Raw genomic sequence first — 23,675 nt, 5'->3', positions numbered from 1 at the left:
ATTTGACAAATCAACTAAAGCTTCTGCCAGTTCTGCTGATATTGCTTCCTCCATCATTTCATTTGAATTTGGATTGGACATTAGATTCTTAATTTTCCTTCATTATTTTAACCTTTTCTGAGCTTTTCGGCTTCACACATATCATAGAGATCAAAGGTTTAATTATGCAACTTTATTCATGTCTCTTTTTGTGTTACATTTGCATTTTTTTCTTATTGTTTTATGGAAGAGCACAAACGACAACTCGTTAGTTTTTGTTATTGTAACTTTTTTTTGTCTTTGAAGAAAAAAACAACAACTAAAGTTTCACTTTTTCTTAACCTACCAGGTTGATATAACCCCCTATAGGCAATTGAATTATCGCTAACATGGTACACTGTATATGATAAATTGCCTTTTAGCCAAGTATTCTATGAGAAATATACACTTGAAAAAGTGTTTACCAAGTTGTTCTGCTGAGTGTATAATATATTTCATTTCATTTCATTTCATTCATTTATTTATGCACGGCACATACTTCAGCCCGTAGGCTGTTCTTCCGCAGGTCCGTGCGGATAAAAAATACAACATAGATATACATTTTATACAGAAATGATCAAAGAAACCAAACAGACAAAAACAAAACTCATACTTAAAAACCGAAAAAAAACATATAGAAAAAAAAAACACAATAACATGTTGATGAAACTGCGGCACACATTTCGACAGAAACAAACATGATCAATCAAAGATAACCATGTACAATTATACAAATGATCGCCGTAGTTTAAAATGAAATGAGTTCAGGAGAGAGAGAGAATGAGGGAGACAGACAGAAAGAGAAACAGAGAGAGAGAGAGAGAAAGAGAGAGGAGAGATAGGGAGAGAGAAGCACATACAAAGGGGGAAACTGAAAAAGTTGTCAATTAACAGTTTCGGTCAAGTGCGTTTTTAAAGCTTACAAACGTTGGTTTTTGTTTCAATTCCAATGGTAACTTATTCCAATGCATTGATCCAGAATATGTCAAACTTTTATGTTTGAAACAAGTCTTAATCAAAGGTAACACAAAATTTAACGATGAATTCCTTACGTTATAGCTGAAAACTTTAAGTTGAAACATATCAAGCAAATATTTCGGACAAAACTTGTGTGCAATTTTATACATAATTTGTAGAGTATGTTTATGTCGCCTCTTATCCAGTTTATCGATGGGGAGTGCTGTGTATAATAAATCAGTGGGGAACCTAGCTTGTACGTTCAGTACTGCACGCAGTGATCTATTTTGAAGAATTTGGAGTCTTTGAATATGAGATTTCTTTATATTCCTCCACACAACATCACAGTAATCTAATTTACTTTGAATAATTGATTTATAAAACAAAAGGGCTATATCATCAGAAATAAAAGACCGAATTCGTTTCAACAAGTACAAATTTTTCACTGTACTTTTACACAAATAATCAATATGTTCATTCCAGTCAAGTGATTGGTCAACATAAACGCCAAGATATTTACAACAAGAAACTTGTTTAATGGTTGTATTGTTAATTACTATATTGATATGTTGCTTTTTAACTCGCTTATGTGAACCAATTATCATAGCTTCACATTTATTGGAATTTAGAACTAAATGATTACACTTCAGCCATTTAGATACATATTCCAAATCGGTATTAAGTTTGGCTTCAATCTGACTGATTCTCTCTCCAGAAAAATAAATACATGTGTCATCCGCGTACAACGCAACAGATGAATGCTGCAAACAATTGGGTAGGTCGTTAATGTAGATCATAAACAAAAGAGGACCGAGATTGGACCCCTGTGGGACGCCACACCTTACATTCAAAGGCTGGGATCTAACTGCATTGACTTCAGTGTACTGAAAGCGACCACTCAAATAATCCCCAAACCATTCACAGGCGAGAGGACCCATACCAATCAAGCGCAGTTTGTCAAGAAGTACAGAGTGATCGACTGTATCAAACGCTTTTCGCAGGTCAATAGTAACCATGCCAACGAGTTTCCCTGTGTCCATAGAACTTAACCAGTCTTCCGTTACTTTTAGGAGGGTGGTCTGAGTGGAGTGTAGAGAACGAAAACCAGACTGGTTCACATTGATAATATCAGCAGCTTTCAAATAAACATGAACTTGATTGTACACAATTTTCTCTAGTATCTTAGCGCAAAGAGGTAATATAGATATCGGTCTATAGTTATTCATATCAGTCTTTTTACCACTCTTCAAAACGGGTGTAATTCTGGAACATTTCAGTTTCATTGGCACCTTCCCTGTTCGAATGGACAGATTGAACATTTGGGTCAAAGGATTCGCAATATATTTAGAAATAGGTTTCAACAAAAACAATGGTAAATTATCACTTCCACAAGACTTTTTATCTGGTAATACGTCTATTACGTCGATTACATCTCTTTCCAAGATCGAGTGAAATTCAAACGTATTGTCACGTGCTCTTATGAACTGTCTGTATTGTGTGCTATCATCACACTCCACACTTTTTTGTATGGACTCACCAATTTCAGTAAAGAATGAATTAAAACAGTCTGCTATTTCTCGTTTGTCACTTATAATTCCATTCTCTTTTTCTATAGACATAATATTTTCTTTCCGACTTTTTGATGGCATGAGATGTTTCAACGATTTCCAAATTGCACTGGAATTACTAATATTCGATTTTACGGTATTACTAACAAATTCAGTTTTGGCCTTTCTCACTTCCTTTGTGACGAGATTCCTTAGTTTCCGATATTCAAACCAATCACATTCTTGCTTAGATTTTATTGCTTTTTTCTTTTGTACATTTCTTGTGCGAATTAATTCCAGTATATTGACAGTCATCCATGGCGAGTTTTTCTTTTTAACTCTTTGTTTCTTTAATGGTGCATGTTTATCAATGACTTTCATTAAACTTTCCTCAAACGAGCGATATGCATCATCAACATTTGTCATAGTTGTGATATCACTCCAAATTATTTTACTCACATCATCGACAAATTCTGTCATATTTACTTTATTAACATTACGCATTTCTCTGTACCTGTGACAATTTCCTTGTAATCCAGGCGATTTATTTCCCCATGTACAGTATATCAAAAAATGATCGCTGAGAGAAATGGGCAAAACACCAGACTGAACGATTTTTTCAGACTTATTGGTGATAACCAAATCTACAATCGAAGAAGTTGTTTGTGTGACTCTGGTCGGACTATCAATAACTTGTGTTAAGTTATAACTTTCAAACAATTGTAAGAGTCGCTTAGTCTGCCATAAATTCACACCAGACGGCTTCGTCATCGTTGGTCATATTACAATTGATGTCACCGAGAATAACAAAATCAGTGTTTAAGTCATCGATATTTTGCAAAAACGATTGAAAATGTTCAAATACTTCATGATTGGCGCTAGGTGGCCTATACCACACAACTACTATCAAGTTCTTTCTATTTGTGAACTTCAATTCAATAGGCAACAACTCCAGACTGTCTTCGACTAAATCTGTACGTATTTCATACATCATATTTGATTTGACATAGGCGGCGACACCACCTCCATAGCGGTCCCTATCCCTGCGTATGATATCATATCCATCAATACTTAATTCAGAATCAGAAATTAAATCATTTATATGTGTTTCAGTCAAAAGAAAAACATCAGCTGAAAGTTTATGTTGAAGTGATCTCAGTTCATCTATGTTCTTCAATAAAGACGTGCAATTTAAATGTGTCAATTTCAATCCTTTACACTTAGAAATTCTCTGAACATTTACTTCAAAATCTTCAACGTTGGGTTCACATCTGTCTGTACTTATACACTCATCGGATGGCCCACTTAACTCGGGGTTGAGTGAATATGGATAGAATGGCAATTCTTTGGATAAACAAACATCACATATCCAATCATTTTCTGATTCGAATGTTTTTCTGTCAACTGACGTGCATTTGAGATGGCACCATAATGAACATTTAACACACATCATAGCATTTTGATTATTTTTGACTGCTTTACAGCATATAATACATGGGTATAGTGTTGGCATATTGCTAAATCATCGTTACATTACTATATCACCATTATACTCATTGCAACTAGCTGAGACGTTCGATGTCGGCCTTTGTCCGGATGACGATTTTCCTCCTGTCAGCACCAGTTCCAGTTGTCAAGGCGTAGATCTTTCCATCTTGCGACCATGTCCAGGCGATGGCATCACTGGTCCTCGCAGCGTACATCAAGCTCTGGCGATGGCTGGTAAGATCCTCGTTGATGAAGACAGATGTCCCTTTCAACTTCGACCTTGCAGCGTAGACCTTTTGACGCACATTGTAGCTGGCGAACTTGATTATGATGCTTTTTCCCCTCTCTGGCCCTGTCCTGGTGCTGCTTCTCGGGGTGATTCTACGGCTGCGATCAATGTCGGATGCTGCCAGGTGAATGTTCATGTGGTCTCTCACAATGTCGGTGATGAGTGTATCGGTATTTTCGTCCGGCTTTTCCTTGACACCGTAGAATCGCAGACAGTTGCGGCGACTATACTGCTCTTGTTCCTCGAGCGCTGAGTTCATGGCGGAGAGTTTTCCTTCCAGCTCCTTCACTTTCTTTTCCAAGCTGTTCACATGAACTTGGTGTTGGTCGGCGTCCATTTTGAGAGCCTCATACACCTGCTGTGTAACTTGTTCAAGAACAGCTTCTTTCACGGGGCACACGAGAGCTTTCAACACATCATCAGAACAAAGAGCTTCCTTTATTTTCACTTCAATGGCGAGATCGAGAGTGGTATTACCCTCGATTGTCCCTGCCTCGGTTTGATGACCAGCGGTCAGTTCCTCGGTCATCGGTGCTTGAATCAGCCCCCTGGTCCGGGCGCGGGTTTTCGGAGCTTCGTGTTCAGCAGATCGCCCGTTGCTCGACATTTTGACCGTCAAATTACACCAAAATCAAGCGACGAAACAGTATCTTTTTGACGTTCAAGCTGTCACATCCTCACGTCTATGTCACAGTGACAAAGCACAACACCAGTATGTGCAAAGGAACGCGCAAATATCGAAAAAATATCCACAACTCCAGGAGCAGCTATGATAGACGTCTCCTCTCCTCTCCTCTCCTCTCCTCTCCTCTCTATCACGATATACTCTATCACGATATACATGATAATAATATGTATATTATACATATTATGTATAACGTGATATATCATGATATTAAGATTACGAGTACGAGAGGAACTTCCACATTCCCTTTCTAGAATAGCCATATGCAACAATGCTATCGCCTCGTAAGCCCACAGAGACACTTGATTTATTCTTGTTTGTATGCTGTGTGTGTTCTATGTCTCTCTTTATCGTTGCTCCTGAATGTTCTCATTAACATTATTTTGCTCTTTCTCGTTTCACGTTCTACTTCTCCGCAGCGATCTTCTGCTTATCATGATTTTGACGACATTCACGCTCGTAGATTACATTAGTGTTTTGCCATATTCTGGCAACTGGTTATTTTTTGTATTATCCACTTGTTTACGGCACCTATGTTTTGTTGACAATGCCAACCTTTATAAACTTGTCTGGTATTTACAATGGCTAATTTTCGGAATGATCCACTTTATTCCGTATCGAACCAAGGAGGTTCAAGCGACGGAGTAACAACAGTGTTATTCTCTTTGATCCAATGTTCGAAGCCGCCGCTCCAAAATATTTGAAGCATGTGCCAAACAGGATCTGCCGCGAAGATACGAAGACAATTGACTCGTGTCTCATCGCATAATCACCAGCAACTTTCAAAGGAAGATATGCTTTTTAGATGGTAATTACCTTTTTTTGCTATCCCTTATAATAAAAGGTAGGAGGTACAGACACGAGGATGCGCGAAGAGAAATTGAGCAAAAATTGCCGAAATGAAGATCAAAATTACTCGACTGGGCATTCCCGGGCACTGAACTGATATATCTATTAATAAAGATTTATACTTGAAGATTATTCCATATAAGTTTCATTTGTGAAAATTAAGCGAAAAAGTGATAAAACCAGCTCTCCAGGATGGTACAGTTTTAAACATTTTCACATGATACAGCTCTGATTTACGCTTTTGTGCAAATATCTGGGCGGAATTGACTTTTGTTTTACATGCTTTATCATTAAGTGAAATTTCATTTCATTTAGCAAATAAATAAGCAAAATATGGCCAACATTATGATTACGTTCAAAATAAATTTTCAGATTGCTCAGCATAACGGCGGCGTCGAACATCGATCTTCAAAGGCACAAGTGCACCTGTGGAATTCTTTTGTACATCAAAAGAAATCTGACAACTGTTTGAATAGTTGGAACTCCATGATAGAACGATGACTTTTTAAAATTGTTCAGTAACACAAGATTGGACTCTCTAACCCAGCTAGTGGGGTACCCAGTATACAAACCACCTCTTACGATGATTTTGTTACCGATAACCTGAATAAGACAGCAAATTAATTGCCTCACAATTTAGTAATTATTTCACTGAAAATATGTTGTGTAATTATTACAGTGATTCAATGTAGAGATATAATCTGTATTATTCCTTTTTTGAGGACACGTTTTCTCTGTTTCACTTAAACATACCGAGTTTGAATAAACACTTTGATGATTTTTTTTTAAATAGAATCTGATGCAATAAAGTTTTCGGTTATCGGATTAAGTGACACAAGCGTAGCTTCCAATTCAGGATATTCTTTTGTAATTAATGGTTATGATTTATTTGTATAGTAACAGGCCTGATAAAATGGTGGAGGTGTTGCATTTTACATATCATGTTCCTTTGAAAATATTGTTCATGAAGATATTTGAAGACATTTCTAGAACAGACATAATTCTTATCCCAGGATATAGAAATCTTCTGGCAGGCACAATAAACAGACCTTTTAATTCAAACGTTAAAGATTTTGTAACTTATTTTTTAGATCTGGCAAATTCACACAATTTCAGAAATAAGGATTTTTTTTTTTCGGCGATTTCAATAATGACTTACTAAACTCTGGGAATGATAACATCGCTGGTGAGTTTCTTCACACACTTCTGTCATCTTCCTTTCTTCCGCTCACGTCTAAACCCACACGTGTTACAGATCGCTAAACCATCCTTATTGATCACTTGTTTTGTGATATTTTACCCCTTCCCGATTCTTTTTATAACTCGATCAGATATTACTGATCATTTTCCATTAATGAACAATGTTACTGTGAAACACCAGCTAATGTTAAACCTCCTTCATTTCCTGTTTTTATTCGTAGAGTTTCGCCTGAAAAGTTAGCTAATTTTGGTGTGGCTTTACAAAATAGAACAGATTATAAAAAGACACCCAGGTTGCCTTTAATCTCAAGATCAATTCTACGTTTGATTAATAGGAAAAATCAGTTGTATTATAAATACAAATTGGACAAAAAAAAAATGAGCGATAGAAGAATATAAAGATACACATCATACAAACATACTTTGACAATGATCTTACGTTCTGAAAAAAAGAATCATCTCAAGCAATTATGGAGAGATAAGTTTGATATGAAAAAAAAAATACTTGGAAAGTTTTAAAACAGGCCATGAATGTTTCGACTAAAAATTCAGATATTGATAAAATTAAGTTGAATGGTAAATTGATTAATGGTAATGTTTCAAAACTCAAGGGAAACGTTTGGAAGGGGATTAAAAAAAGGAAAAAAAGACTGTGTACGAGAGGAACGATGGCGAAAGGACAATCCAAGTAGTGAGCCTGCAGGAATTGGTGAGCATGTTGCTAATAAGAACATCACAATGATAAACCGATTTGTTGGCTCAGTGAGTAGAGCGGCTGCCCTCACAATCGGGAGGTCGTGGGTTCAAACCCCGGCCGCGTCATACCAAAAGACGTTAAAAGATGGGAGTTGCTGCTACCTTGTTTGCCGTTCAACAGTTGAAAAGGTTAGAGCAACGTCGATCTGGCGCTGCTCAGTGGCTGCCGGGCCCACGATCAATTGGGCAAAATTAATTTCCATTCTTGGACAATAAAATTTGGAGTTTATATCCAAACAATTATTATCATTAAACACAATATGAAGACTTGACAGCAAATACATATAACAAGTAGACCTAGTCTCTTTGTGCAGAAAGGGAACACCGTTGTAGGACATGGCGTCTATCCTCACAGGACATTGCTCTCATGTGACTGTTTAACCCTAAAAAGGCCGGGGGGGGGGGGGTTTACATTTACCCCCCCCCCCCTCGACATTTTTCGCAACTACTCCGCCGCACGAAATTTTTTGACCGCGCCGTTCGCTGAATTTTTACTTTCAAGTCTCGCGCATCTTTTGACACCATTTTCGCCAAAATCGCGCATACCGTTACGACGCTGCACGACCTTTTGTACATGCCTGTCAGACCGAAAATGGCTCAAAAACGTGATTTGTGTATAAAGTCTATGCAAATGGAATTTTCTTTTCTTATTCATAAAGATATGATTATTTTCACTTTCATAGGCTGAAACTAATCAATTTTAGCATAATTATGCTTGAAATAGGTTCTGTCATAAATTTTGCGAAAAAAAATGATAAAACAAAAGTCGAAAAAACAAAGAAATACATAAGAAATTAATAAAACAATAAAATATATAAGAAATTGATTTTGATACCAGATTTTTTTCGAGCACATTGTTAGGAATGCTACAAAGAATGTTATCACCACAAATTAGGATTCTAGGAGCTTTAATTTCTGATTTAGAGCAAAAAGTATGATTTTACGCATTATTAGCATAATTAATCATTTTGACAAAAATTTCCATTTCTTTTTGTATAGTTTGGTAGATTACGCCACAGGTAATGTATGTGCCAATTTTCATGGTGATAGCGCGAGTGACGGCCGAGATCTCGGGGGGGGGGGGGGTGAATCAACCCCTCCTCGGCCACAGAACACCCAAAAAAGCCCGGCCTGGTTTAATAGGGTTAAGTGCAAGCCGAGGGGCGAATCTTTGGATTCTTTTCAGTTTCTCAACCTGGGACGAAGTCATACGTGCCAGGCAGGGATACAGTATTCTAATAATGGAAGTAACAATGATTTGTAACTATAGGCAGAAGATAGACTCTGTAGATGTACCACGAGCGACAACCTTTATGAATCCTATGAGTGGAACGAGAAACTATGGTATCGACATGGACTTTCCAACCCAAGTCAGCGCTAATCATGATACCAGGGGCCCGTTTCATAAAACTAGTTACCTCTAACAACTGCCACATTTCTATGACAAATTTGCTCTTAGCCAATCAGATGCACGGATTTCAGTAGCTTGTCACATCTATGACAACTTGTCACTGATGACAAGTTTTATGAAACAGGCCCAGGTCAGGATACGTACGGTGGAAACAGGCTCAGTTCGGGTGTCACCAAGGTAATAACGAGGTAGCAAGATGTGCCTCTTTCTGGTCACACACATAACGTTTATTTTGTTTGCACTGAATGACACTTCATTGTTGGTATCCCATAAATATTCCACAGTCGCTAGGATCGTTTGAACCTCTTTAAATTCGATTCCAAAATGTCGACTCTTGAAACGCGATGTTATGATAGATATTTAGGGCAAACTGAAGTACTCAGCAGACTGAGCAATCTCAGTTAACGATCTCTCAAGCCAGGGCTCTGTTATTTTTATAAGCGGTTTCTCGGTATCTCACAAAAAGTTAAAAGCCCAATCCTCCTCTCCATCAATACTATATCATCCCTTCAAATGACCTTCAGTACTAAAGACAAAATTAAATAAGAAACAAATTATGGAAGTTCATTAAGACTTGTCATATCTAACATGTCTGCAAGAAAAACTGGATGTCACATTCCTTATTTTCAAGAAATGTGAATAATGTTGGTCGCAATCGCAATCATGCAAATAATTGTGACATAACAGTATCCAATGTTACACACTAATGATATTGCAATTTTCCTTGAAAGAGAGAACCTGTTATATACCTCAGTCAACGTTTGGGTACAGCTCACCGACACCTCATTCGGGTTGATTATAGCCGCCATGTGCAAAGGTGTTTTGCTGAAATCGGTCTTAGCATCGATGTCAGCTCCGTGAGAGAGCAGGAGTTCGACGCACTCAGTGGCCCCTTCTTCAGCTGCGCAGTGGAGAGGGGTTTCTCTCGCCCAATTTAAGGCGTTGATCGCCACTCCTGGCTGCAAAGATTATAAGGTACATGGATTCACACTAATACTATTTGTTCACTATGTTTGTATGCACGTTTGGCGATTGTCTGTTCCATCACAGTTGAACATTCATTCAACCTTAACCCTAACCCTATAACCCTAACCCTATATTCAAACCAAAACCCCAACCAAGAATTTCTTGAATTACTGTCATGAATTTATTCAAATACAGGACATGCAATGTCAGGCCGCATAGTATGAAATAGTTTAAGCGTTCCTTATACGTAACAGTACTACGGGCAATGCTATCGAAAAAAAACAACCCCAAACCAAACATATTTGTACATTTGGCACGAGAAGAATGTTGTATAGTCTATTTGACTTTATATACCCTTCATACAATACGTAATGTGAATAGTGTTCATTCAAACGATCGTTAAGCGATGGTATCGTCGGCGGTCATCCGAACCTTGGTAAATGCAATTTTCTCGTTAATAGAATGACATTTCAAGATAAAAGCGTTTGAATTTCACCCATATTTTTTTTTTCGATCATGATTGCTACGCTTTTATGTCTGACATTTGCAATTATGTTTGTAATACGTAAAAGTTTAATTCTTTTTACTCTAACATGTAAATGTATTCGTCGAATTGCATCTCTTGCGAAGACTGTTGTCATTAACCATGTAATTACGACAGTTTTGTTGACCGCAAGTACTGTACTTTGCGGTCAACGGACCGCCGTGTATCAAAAGATTACGCGCAAAGTTAATATGCCCGGTTCGCTGACCGCACGCGCTGTGTTTGCGGTCATCCCAACCGTCGTATTATAGGAGAGGACGGCGTATCGCTGGTTTTAACACGAGCGCCTATGGGGAAATGAAAAAAAATGAAATGACATGACCCTATAGAAGTGATAACTACACAAAAATTACATCAAGTTAGAAACTTGAAATTCCACAGTATACAGTTACGGAATGTCCACTATCGAAATGACTAAAAATATCAAAATTGAAGATTTTGACCAAAAATCGGGGTACACGACTGTTCGCACGACTGCCGACGATAGGCTGCCTTATTGTCTCCATCTGACAGTGTTTTAGTGTAGCATATGTTTGCTTTAAGTAAAATGAATAGTGTCTTTTAAGACGTTATGATAAATAGGTGTGTTATTCACGTAGCGTATTTTGCGTATAGAGGGCGAAGATCTACTTACATAATACATAGGTCGGGCGTATAAGCAGAATAAGGCGCCATAGAATTGCTTACAGTTCCGTAAAGTAGCGTACTGCGGACGTATGCACAAACTGTATGAAACTGCAGAACTAACTTCTGCATACCTTTCTGCATCTCAGTTCACTCTTGCCTGCTGTTCGAACACGAAGCAAAATACGTCGGGGAGGTTAAATCCTTCGCTAGTTTTTTTTTTTTTTAATTCTTCAGCATTTGGATGTCCTAGGGACAGTATTCGCAGAATGCGAACGTTTTCCACCAAAAAAAAAAAAAAAAATAGTAAAGAGAAGACAAAGAGTCGTTGCAAGAATGATAGTGTGTGGGTCAAACCTTGGATCCAGCGTGGACCCCTACAGGGCAATATGAACCACTGATAAAAAAAAAACTGCATGCCGAAGATGTTTCTTCATTTTACCAATTGTAAGTGGATGGAGCCGCAGGTATTCTATGAACCCCTGGCACGAATTGCACCGAGGACTACAAAACAAGACACCAACTTCAGGAAATCTTTGGAACGTGGTTTGAACCTTGCTATTTGAGGTTTCTAGCCGCTGACAATAGCTACAAGACCCTACAATATGGATTTCGTTTTGCTCATAATATTCAAACAATAATTTTGTGAGTTTATGCCCCAAGTGTGCCTGGAAATAATCGAAGAATTCTCTGATGAAGTTCACATGTGCCAAGAAACTCCAGAGAGATGGAAACAACTAGTAAGTGGCTGTAGATTTCTACTACAACCGTTGAATCTTTCATCATGGCATGGGAGCCATAGATGGCAAACATGTTGTCATTAAGAAACCTGCAAAGACCGGAAGTTTGTTTTAAAACTTCAAAAGGTTTCTTCCCCATTGTCCTGCTGGCAATGGTAGACGCTCATTGCAGGTCCATGTATGTGGACATTGGACAGAATGTTTCTGGCTATGATGCCGTGGTGTTCAACCAGAGCCCTTTCAAGACAGCCATTGATCGAAACCGAGAAGCTAAACCTCCCTGCCGCAGACCCTCTGCCCCTTGAGTGTACTTCCTTGTGTATGGGAGATGACGCTTCATAGCGCTGGGGACTTGTGATGAAGCGTCTGCCAGTTTGTGACATGACTCACCAGCAACGAGTCTACAGGTATAGGCTTTAACGAGCCAGACGGGTTGTAGAAAAATGCGTTTGGTCTACAACATACTGGCAGCAATGTTCCGCTGCCTTCTGGTCACTTTGCCTCTTACTCCAGAGAGAGAGTCATGAAGATTACCCATGCTCGCTGCGTCCTACACAGCTTTGTACTATTCGGAAACCCTACAGTTGATCATAAGTACCAGCAGCACAACCATGATGTCATTCAATGTTCGTGGAGACACGAGACCCATCTGCCAGACATTATATCACAACAACACAGGCAGAGCAGCAAATGAGCAAAGGAAATACCTCGTGGCAGTGTGCCATGGCAACATGAGAAATTGATCATTTAAATCAGTGTGACTGATTGAGTGTGTGGCAAGATGAGATATTGATCATTGTTAGATCAGTGTGACTGAATGGCATTGCTGTAGCTTCCTCTACCTTGGGCATGAAAGCCAACAACAATAAGTTGGAGACAATATAACATATTATGTCCTTACCGACTTTTCCCTGATGCTACTGAAGAAATCTATAGCAGCCTACCAACTTTACCTCTTTGAGTTTTCAATCCGTGTCTGCAAGTTCTTCAACATGGTGCCTCTTCCCGGTATAGGTCGTGGATCAACATATTTTATACGATCCTCCTACGCATGCACGGGCTCCGAAGTCCACACAGTAATAAGAGCATAATACGAAATGTAACTCTTTCGGACTGAACAAGCACTCTCTTTTCCCCTCCTTTCCCTCTTTCTTCCCTCTTTCTATAACTGCATTTTACTTCGATCATACAAAAATATGCGTACTTTCTACCCCCCCCCCAAAAAAAAAAAGAAAAAAAGTGGAAGCCCACACTCACGTTGTCCTTAGCTTGGTTAAGATTTGGACAACATCTGTATTTGGATATTACAGTGGTTTATAGGCCTACATCCCCTTTTTTGAGGAAACGCAGACTAACCCTAAACTGGCCGGGCTTTATTTGGCTATGCTAAATTCCGGGGTGGAGAGGGGTGATTCCGCCCCCACCCTCCATCCTCCCCCCCCCCCCCCCCCAAAAAAAAAAAAAAAAAGATCTCGGTCATTAGTGGGGCGACACCCAAATCATAATCTGTAACAAGAGTGTTTCTTAGATTATTTTTTGTTATTTTCTACTTTAAATCAATCAATTCAGCAAATTAAGCAAAAGCATTGAGTCTATCGTTGTTGGTTTTTTTTTGGTGGGGGGGGGGTGGTCGTATATTTGTTTTGACATATTCACCAATTGAAAAGTTTTATTGTAAATTGTATTGCAAATAACCGCCTTTCTTAAACAATGCAAAATAAATCCATTATATGAATTTCTTCAGAAATACCTTACTTGTGACATAACAAGGAATGTTCGAGAAGTCATGATTAAAGATATGCTGTATTTTCTTATTATTTTATTTTTTTAGCAGCCTTAATCAAAGATACCTCAACTTAACAAGAATGGAGTTACTAGTAGCTCGTTTAGCGATAAAACTCTTCAATTGCACATCATAAAAACTTCCAAAAAGTCATTTAAAGGAAACCAAAACCCAACGCCCAAAGATAAATCTGGATTGAGTGAAAGCAGCAACATTAGTAGAGCACATCAGTGAAAGTTTTGAAAAGTTTTGGTGTTGAAACCACTGGATAAGGAAGTTACTTGAGTTTATGGCATCATATGTGGACAACAACATGAAGAAAGCTGAAAAGATCATGCGCCGACTTTTGAGAGTGATGACACAGCACTTGACTAAACGCTTTTAAGCGGGGTTCCCACTCTCACGATTGGCGCCACGATTGAAATCGTGGTCTTTAATCGTGAATCAATCATGGTGATCTTATCAGATCGTATTAGATTGTATCAGATCTTGGGGTCAATCGTGGCAATCGCGTAAATTGTAGAAAATTTTTGGACGGTTCAAAAATTTCCTACCATTAACACGATTAATTTTTGATAGTGATCATCGCTTCAGATTGTCTTGGATCGTATTAAAACGCAGCAAATCTTATCTTATCTTATTCGTGTTGATCGGGATCGCCTTATTAACTTTCCTTCTTCTTATTTTGCACATTTACCCTTATTTTACTCGCAAATCGTATATATTTTGTATTCCACGAGGTTGAATAAAAGAGGGGTTGCACAATGAAATATAAAATAACACCGCTGAAACATCCACCAGAAGCAGAATGTTTGACATACCCCACAGGACTTTTGTCGTGGATGTAAGGTCACTCGTGCATGTCTATAAAGATCACTGTCATTATTTTCACATATAAGATAGCCAATAAGTGCAGCAATACCCTTGTGAAATCAAGCCAAACTAACCAAACTTTCAATTCCCCATGAGATAACATTTTGAAATAAAAATGCATACGATACATACTATGCGAATATGAAATCAAACACACAAGCAATGCTATCAGTTCGGCCAACTTTCTTGTATTGAGCGTATATAACACATATTATGTTACCATTCAAATAGATCCCAATTCCCCCTTTTAGCTTCAATTTCATCATATTTTCTTCATGTTTTTCAAAAGGGGGTGAAAACATTATTTGTCTTGATTTTTTTTTTCTGGGAAAGATGGGGCAATGATCTGATCTTGAGCATTCGGGATGAACACGTCGATCCAATAATTAATTCTATAATTTCTTTAGGTTAAATTAGAGGAGGGAATATCTGATGTTGTGGCCTAGGTGATGCTTTCTATCTGATGATAACGTAATCGTCATTCGCAATACTGTAAAGGTCACGTTCTCATCATCCTCAACCTGTCAATTATTACCACCACCAACGTTTGTGGATAGTAGGCCTAGTCACTCTGCAGAAGGTGAGGGAACAATGAAATCCATCGTCAGCAGGACTATAATATAATAATGATCGTGGAAGGTTCGTTGAACTCATGTGAAATGTCACGTTTGGATAAGAGGTTATGCGAGTCGATACGAGTTGGTGCGCTTTGATGCGATATGGTCACGATTGGTCTATTTCAAGCAATACGATCTGCCACGATCTCGTTTCCCGCTTATATACGATGCAATATGATTATCCCGATTGACTTCACGATTGGGTCCCGATCTCACACGATCATAACGATCAGGGCTCCCGAACTGTTACGTGCAGACACGTCCGAATGCGTTCTAGTACGATCATCTTGAACCAATGCGCTGTGTTGCGATAGGGTACGATGTCTTTGGCAATCGGAATCGGGAGCAAAGACGATTGGACCCTTGACGGGTGTCAATACAGCCCCACTGACCACGGACTTCATTGTTTCTCGAACTTCTAAGGAGTTGACATCGCAACCAACAGACGCTGAAAATGACAGAACTCGGGGAAGACAACGTAACGCTTGCAGTGCTACTTTTTGCCTACATCACCGCCAGGGAGGAAGAAGATGAGCACCTAGACCAGCCTCAACCCCAACCACGAAAGGTCAGGAGAGCTGCATGCAGGCAATTCTGGGTACGGCCATGGCTCACAGAGGGAATGAGACAACAGTTTGGTCAGTTTTCCAGCCTTCTAGACACCCAGTTGAGACTGGGTGATCCAGTAACTTTCCAAAACTACACAAGGCTAACATCCCAACTCTCGAAGTCTTGCACAAGGTAACCCCAGCAATAAAGAGGGAACACACCGCTTTCAGGCAACCTCTTTCACCTGGACTGAAACTAGCAGTGACACTGAGGCACCTCGCAACAGGTGATAGCTATCGATCTCTTGCGTATGCCTTCAGGTGTGAAGTGTCCAGCATCTCGAAGACGATTCCGGAAGTGTGCCGTGCTATTGTGCAATCGTACAAACATGAGGTGTTCAGCCCACCCGTGACTCCTGAAGCCTGGAGAGCCGCAGCTTGCCAGTTTGAGCAGAGATGGAACATCCCCCACGCAGTTGGGGCTCTGGATGGCAAACACATTGCTATCAAGAAGCCACCCCACACTGGCAGCCTCTTCTACAATTACAAAGGCTTCTTTTTGATACCATTGCTCGCTCTCGTAGACGCAGATTACAAGTTTGTGTGGATCGAACTTGGGGGAAAAGGACACATGTCAGATGCTCAGAGTTGAGTTGTTCAACTTCTTGGAACGAGAAGTCCTAGGATGGCTGGGCTGCATGACACAGAAGGTGGAGAGAATGAAGAGAAACCTGGAGTTGGTGATAGAAATGACGGTGACGCTACAGACTGAAGGACCCCTCCTTCTCCAACACATGCACACGCCCACGCAGCAGCTCTTTTCAGGTTCCAATTTAAGAGGATATGAGACCATGGTGCTTGAGGTCCTTTTGGAATAATAGCCAAAGTCCTTGTTCAGATCCACGGCATGTCAGGAGAGTAGACTTAATGTCCCACCTCACAATGTAATCAAAACTATAAGGACGAGGATTCATTTCTTTAACTTTGGTAGGCCTGATAAGGTTCCTTAAACAGTTTCTGTCTTGAGGGGATTTCTGCCGTCAGAACTCTCTACTGGTCGTCAGGGTGGTCTGGCTGTGTCTTGGACATGTCTGTTAGCAACGTCTTCAACAAGTGGATCAGGGGTGTTGAGCTGAGAGGGGAAGCTGAAATTGCTGGAAGCTGGTGAGCTGGATCCCAACAGGCTAAAACAATTAATGAGTCACGTAGGGAGGATGAGAGCGCAGTTGTGATGGTGGTGGTGACTCTAGTCATTGAGGGTCCTGCCTGTGGTTCGTTGGTTGGTGGTAATGGGCTCGTCATCGGGACCGTCGGGAACTGTCGCTGGACATAGCTGCGATCCTGACTACCCCAGACACTGAGTCGAGGCCCCACCGGGCAAGGTGGCCACTGGGAGGAATGAGGCTGCCACTGGTCATGCTGGCACTGCTGCTTGTACTGGAAGGGCGCTTGCCGGTCTTGGCTTGGTGGTGGATGTGTCTGCCTATTCTCTGTTGCTCGTTGAGGCCTGTGCAGCTCACGCACAATGTTCTCCTCGGCATCTCTTCTGACCTCCCCAGGCAGCTTTGACAAGGACTCCTCCACATATTTCCAAAGAAGGAGCTTGCAGATGCAGCAGTACTTCTTGAGATGAATTCCACCAGCAGATCTTCTGAAAGAGAAAAAGCGAGGGAGAATCTTCTTTGAAATTGATAATTCTAAGAAAATGAATTTTTCCTAAAAATCATAAATCTGCAATTATTGAAAAATATATGGGCTTCTGGACGAATTTAGTACCAAAAGCTAGAACTTGTCAAGTTCTTTCATTTAAGTGGTACTTTGATAGAACTGAAGTACATTTAGGCATTCTTTTCTTCAAAAATTCGTTTGGGAGCAATATTTCTTTTTATATTAAATGGTAATTTTGTTGTTAAACACAAAATCTTTGATTCTCATTATTCCATATTCAGTAACAATTCAGAATGTATATTTCAAAGTAGTTGATGGTTATGAATGGACGAAAAGCACCAACACAAGCCTTGTCTTAGAAAAGAACTGTGTTAAACTATGGATATTGGGATTCTAAATAGCGGGTTACATTTGTGAACCTGAAGAGAAAATACTGAAGCCATTGCAAACAGCAGGATCAATCTACAACTTACGAAGGACCGGAACACTCATTTGAGAAGAAAGTTTCCTCTATTTTATGGTCCAATCAAACAATTTTTGACATATCCGCATGGAGGTAAGTAATCATGTCCAAAAATGTAATGTCCGTAACGACAAGCATTTTGTCTAACATCTATCAAATGAATTATGGCACTAATCAAAATTCCGTTTGTTAGCACTTCAAGATGACCGCTCTAGAATCAACCAGGAATTGCCTTTTAATAATTATGCTGAGATATTGAAATAAGCTTACACAGAGTCATAGAAAACATTCCAAGTTCAGTGAAGTATATTTTCATCTGAATTTCAGAGAATAATTTTTAGGTTAAAAATAATAATAAATATTTACTCAGTTCTCCGGTGGTTACCCTTTTCGCACTGCCCAGTCTTGAGTAGGCCAATTCTGGGCGCGAGGAAGTCTGAGAGCCTGGTGGTGATGCTGTCGAGGGTGGTGGCGTTGGAGCCCTGCTGGAGGTAGAGGCAGTGGCTAGCATGGAGGTGTTGCTGGTAGAGGGGGTTGAGTCTGTGCCACTGGTACTTTGCTGCCTTTGCTACTGCTGCTGCTGTGGCAAAAGATGCCACATTTCTGGGTTCCAGGGTCTCAATGTGAGGAAGTAAAAAAGAAAAATTTTCCCACACCCACTTCTCTGTGCTGTTAAGCTCAGCAATGACATTTCCTCCAGATCAACTCTTTTTTATGCGTTTCTTCAGCCTGCCAATCATGGTCCGCATGCTTGTGTTAAACACTTTAAGGCATCCCACAGTAGTGTTCATCTTGACTGCCTGTGCAGCCCAGAGATCATCTTTCTGGCTGACATTTTTTAATCCTGCCAGGCGTTTGCGGTAGAGAACCTCATTTCGCATGAGGAACTCGATAATTTCCTCTTTTTCTTCTTCACTAAATGAAGTTGTCAACTTCTTTCTCTTAGGTTTCTGGGTAGGGGTTGTCTCTCCATCTTCTTCTACCTCCTCATGTGCCAACTGTGCTGGATTGATTCAGGCTCAGGGGGTGGCAGGGCCCTCCTGCCCTTACCTTTCTTGCCTCTGAAGCCTTTGAGTGGCATGTCGAAGACTGTTCAGATTAGTGAGAATATAGCCAGAGCACGTTGAAATGAAACGTGTGCTCTCTGCAAGGGCAGAGTGCCTATTATGCAAACTCGTAACAGATCATGAGCATCAATCAAAAAACGTGACTACTTGTATTTACTCGTATTTTCTCGCATCTACTAGTATCAAGTCGTATCTTCTCGTTGGTTATTCGTATCTGATCGTGGAAAATGGGATACGACAGGGATTATGAGATCGTGGCAGATCGCAGCTGATCTCAGCGTGTCGTGATGTTTATCCGTTCCAAGATTGATTGCGATAACCATGATTAAAAGTCACGATTAGATGTGATCTTTTGCGCTTTGTTAAGATCTGATACGCTCTGATGCGATGACCACGATTGGGAGCCAATCATGCTAACGGTGGAAACATTTTGAACCGTCTAAAATTTTTATGCGATTGCCGCGATTACTGGGATTGACTTCAAGATCTGATATGATCTGATAAGATCATCACGAGTACTCCACGATTAAGACCACGATTTGAATCGTGACGCCAATCATGATAGTGGGAACCCCGCTGGGTCGCTTTTGATCGCGATCGTGAAAGGTATCGTATCTTATCTCAACAGCCCGCATTGGTTCGCGGTATTCGTATTGGAACCTATCAGAAGGTAGCTGGTAGATCGGAACCAATCATGGACTCAATCGGGACAATTCTATCGGATCGTATTTGAACGGGAGACCAGATCATGATGACAAATCGTATTGCTTCAAATAGACCAATCGTGACCATATCGCATCCAAGCGAAGCAACAAGTATTCACTCGCATAACCTCGTATCCAAACGTGAAATTTCAGACGAGTTCAACTCCTTTAAATTCTTATGTGTTTTATTGTTTTGGAATTTCTGTATGTATTTTTTAAAACTGTTTTATGTCTTCTGGCGTTGCAGGATTATCGCGCGAAAAGTCCGGGGGGGGGGGGGGGGGGGGGGGGGAGGGGGAGGATTCGTCCCCAGGCCCTTTTAGGGTTAATTCTCCACGGACAGTGCAAGGTATCGGTATGTCAAACCACAACAAAGTTACAGTTCGTAGTTTTAAGCTTTAATTCTTATTGATTGCGTAAAATCTACGGTCCCGACAAAGGTCATCATAGAGCTTTAGAGCTAGATAAGTGTTACAGTATAAAATACACTTTATTTACTATAACAAATATGACATTACATTGTTCATGCTCTTTCATGCACTATCCTAGCCAATATACCCTCCAAATGCACAACTAGCCCTTGTGCAATTTTATTTTACCTCGGTCTTCGAGACAGGCATTTTATATGTATCACAGTATTCCCAGCAAATATTCACTGAAGACAAGGGGCTGCAACCTGCCTACAGTGGCCACACATCTTTCTTTGTACGTGTGTTGGCATTCTTACCATCCTCTTGATTGGCAACTTATTATTACAACACACACATACACACATACACACATACATGCATGCACATTACATACATACACATGCGCAAAGAAGGAATGACCGAGTCATGAGTAAGACGACTTAAAAACTTACATATTTCAGCAGCACTTCAAGCATCTGGGCGAAGTTTTGTGCAGCCGCTATATGGAGTGTGGTGTCCTGAAACTCGAGGCAACGTGAAGAAATCAAACTTGGGAACCGGTCTAACAGCAGTCCTGCCGTTCTGTTATTACATTATGACAACAATCACAAAGTGAAAAGTTAAAAAAAGACTATAAATGTCATGGCTATCAGTCAAAGATTACAACCACACAAGTTGAAAGTTTGTCCATAAAAGTCATAAGTATTCAAACGAAAATGAAATGAAATCAATTCGAGTTAAATAAAAATTAAGATTATCATACTAATACCTCAAGCGATTATACACGACAGCCTGGTGGATGGCATTGAACCCGTCCATGTTATGCGAGGTGACGTCAAGATTGGCGGCTCCGAGGAGAAAATCAACGTCTCCTCGTAGTTTTATACCAGCTTGCAGCGGGGTATTTCCGTAGTTGTCCTAATGCAATACCAGATCAGTCGATGAATGATCTATCAACCTACCATTCGAAGTATCATTTTAACTGTTTGAACCTATTTCCGGATGTTACCATTTGTCTTTACTCGTGCATTTGTTTGTTTAAATGAAATAATGTCTTGGCAAGCAATTATTGGTCTATAGTTTAAAACCACAGAAAATGTCTTAAAAACCTGACAAAAGCACATACACACCCACGCACACATTTTCAAATATCTTCTTTTAATTAAAATTCCGTTTGATGTCGCCATCGTTTTCAAAATGAAAATAATTCTAACATTCATACAGATACAGATACGCATACACACACATACATTCACACCCACATAGACAAACGCACAACACATACACGCACGCAAGCACTCAAAGCCGTACAAATTCCATTGCACAGGAAATCCGCTGTGCACAAAATAAGCGTGGAATTCGATGTGATTAACGCTAATGATAATTGTCTGTAACCTGAACTGTTCTCTCGGTAGTCAATCTCAAATCTGTATTTTCTATCGAACAGTGTATTGAGTTTTCAAGAAATGTTTCTCCAAGTATAAACTTAAATACAGACAATACACACACACACACACACACACACACACACACTAACCATTTCATACAGTATCAGATACATAGCAAAGTGATGAAGAACTACTGTTTGATTTTCACGTTGAGAAGAAAGTAAATGCGCAAAAAAAGGACAAGGTTTGTATACAAACCTTGATATTTGGATCACTCCTGTTCTCAAGAAGAATATTCCCGCAGTTGTAACTGCCTAGGATGACTGCGGCATGGAGTGGCGTCTGGCCCAGTATGTTCTGTTCATTGAGTATCGAGATGCACTCCGGAATCAAAGACGCGGTGATGTCTTCGAACTCCCTGGAAAATAAATATTTTGTGTATCACTTAAAAGCTTATTTCATATGTCATCTAAAAGTATTACTCTTAAATCATTGTTGATGTTACTTCATTATACTTTCATGTCAGGGTACTCATCATCAAACCCCCTAACTCCCCCTGTGTCCTCACACAACCTTGATTGCGGCTGAAAGTGATTTCACTATTCGTTAAACGTTTAATTCCCTTATAAAGCTCCTTAATTCATACAAGTTTATTCATTTTGCATTAAGACATTTACCATTGTCTCTGTTTGAAGTTAATTCATCAAATGAACATGGAGTGACAGTTTGGAGCCTGATCACCAGTCACACATACGCCTGGTCTCCAGACTCCACCAACCAACGGTTTCTGGCCACCATCGAATACCAACTGGCGATCAATCCCCCCCCCCCCCCCAAAAAAAAAAAAAAAAAGATAAGAAAAAGAAGATAAATAGATTAATAATAAAAAAGAAAATCGGCGACTGGCCAACAGGTTACTAACCTGCAGCACACCGTTTGTAAACAGTTTGTTTACAAACGTTGCCAACCGTTAGTAAACCATTTAGAGAGCGTTCATAAAACACATGAAGACAACAACAAAAATCTAAAAAGACGTGATGATTAATAGGAAACTGCTTTCTCCGCAGCATTTACTCCAGGATTGGAAATGTGTAGGACTGCTTAAAAATACTATTAGCTGTGAATGAGGAGTCAACGTGGGTTTTCCCTTAAGCCGAAAATATAGGGTAGTGTTTGCTCAGAGGAAAGAAGAAGCATGTAATTGGCATTATGGGGATCCCTTTGTGTGGTCAGGAAATGGTACATGAGTGAATGTGGACCACATCAAACACTTTACAGCGATGAAATTATTCTTAGCACTAACTGCTACACATGCAAACTGGTGGGCGACTTTTATTGGCCAATGATCTATAATTGGTCACCAATTGGTCGGCAACTGGTAGCAACCAAAAATCTTCATGATGCCTAGAACCAGAAATCATAAAAGACCCGTCCCCAAGAGGACCGGTTGTCGATCTCACGAATCTCTACCCGAACAGAACCCGCTCTCCAGCGGTTGCCGATTGCTGGCAACCCTTTGCCGACTTAAAATAGTAGATTTAAAAAACAAACAAACAAAAACCAAATGAACAGATTCTTTAGATGTTCTTTCGACTTGTGACAGCGAACTGCCGACCAGTGATATGGGAGGTCGTAGAATTGTCGGCGACCGGTCTTCGCTGCCGTGTGACCATTATTGTAACATTAAAGCAGAGCTCTATATTTGCCAGAGTTATTCCTGATATTTTACAGAGTATTATCAGTATCTTAGTTTGTTTGGTTTTTTTTTTCACCAGGGTAAGAAGACATCTGACAGTTTGTATAATCTACAGAAAAAAATAAAAACAGTCATCCGATATATTTCGAGTCACCCCCCCCCCCCCCCCCCCCCCCCCCCCCGTTGCACTTACATTTCCACGGCGGCATGCAGAACAGTGTCATGTCGCACTCCGCTCCGTTGAGTGACGTCAGCTTTTGCCTCTAGAAGCGTTCTCAAAATTTTTGGCTTATGTTCCTCGACGGCCTTAAAGAGTGCCGTTTTCCCATCACATTTGACTCTTATCTTGTAAGACATTAGATAAAGCAGATGAAAATTTACAAT

General features: G+C 39.9%; 1 protein-coding gene across 1 annotated transcript in view; it reads right to left on the bottom strand.

Moving 5' to 3' along the window:
* LOC139743492 (uncharacterized) overlaps window positions 1–23,675 on the bottom strand; it is a 44,858-nt gene that overhangs the window by 19,450 nt on the left and 1,733 nt on the right. Inside the window, exons 2-4 of the mRNA XM_071653973.1 lie at window positions 21,854–22,013; window positions 20,977–21,125; window positions 20,660–20,789 (exon numbers count right to left, since the gene is read on the bottom strand). Coding sequence (XP_071510074.1) covers window positions 20,660–20,789; window positions 20,977–21,125; window positions 21,854–22,013 — 439 coding nt within the window. The remainder of the gene's footprint in view (window positions 1–20,659; window positions 20,790–20,976; window positions 21,126–21,853; window positions 22,014–23,675) is intronic.

This window comes from Diadema antillarum, unplaced genomic scaffold (assembly GCF_040938485.1).
Source record: "Diadema antillarum isolate AM-2024a unplaced genomic scaffold, OU_Dant_1.0 seq00001088_RagTag, whole genome shotgun sequence".
Taxonomy (NCBI): Eukaryota; Metazoa; Echinodermata; class Echinoidea; order Diadematoida; family Diadematidae; genus Diadema; species Diadema antillarum.
This window is presented reverse-complemented; position numbering and strand designations above follow the sequence as displayed.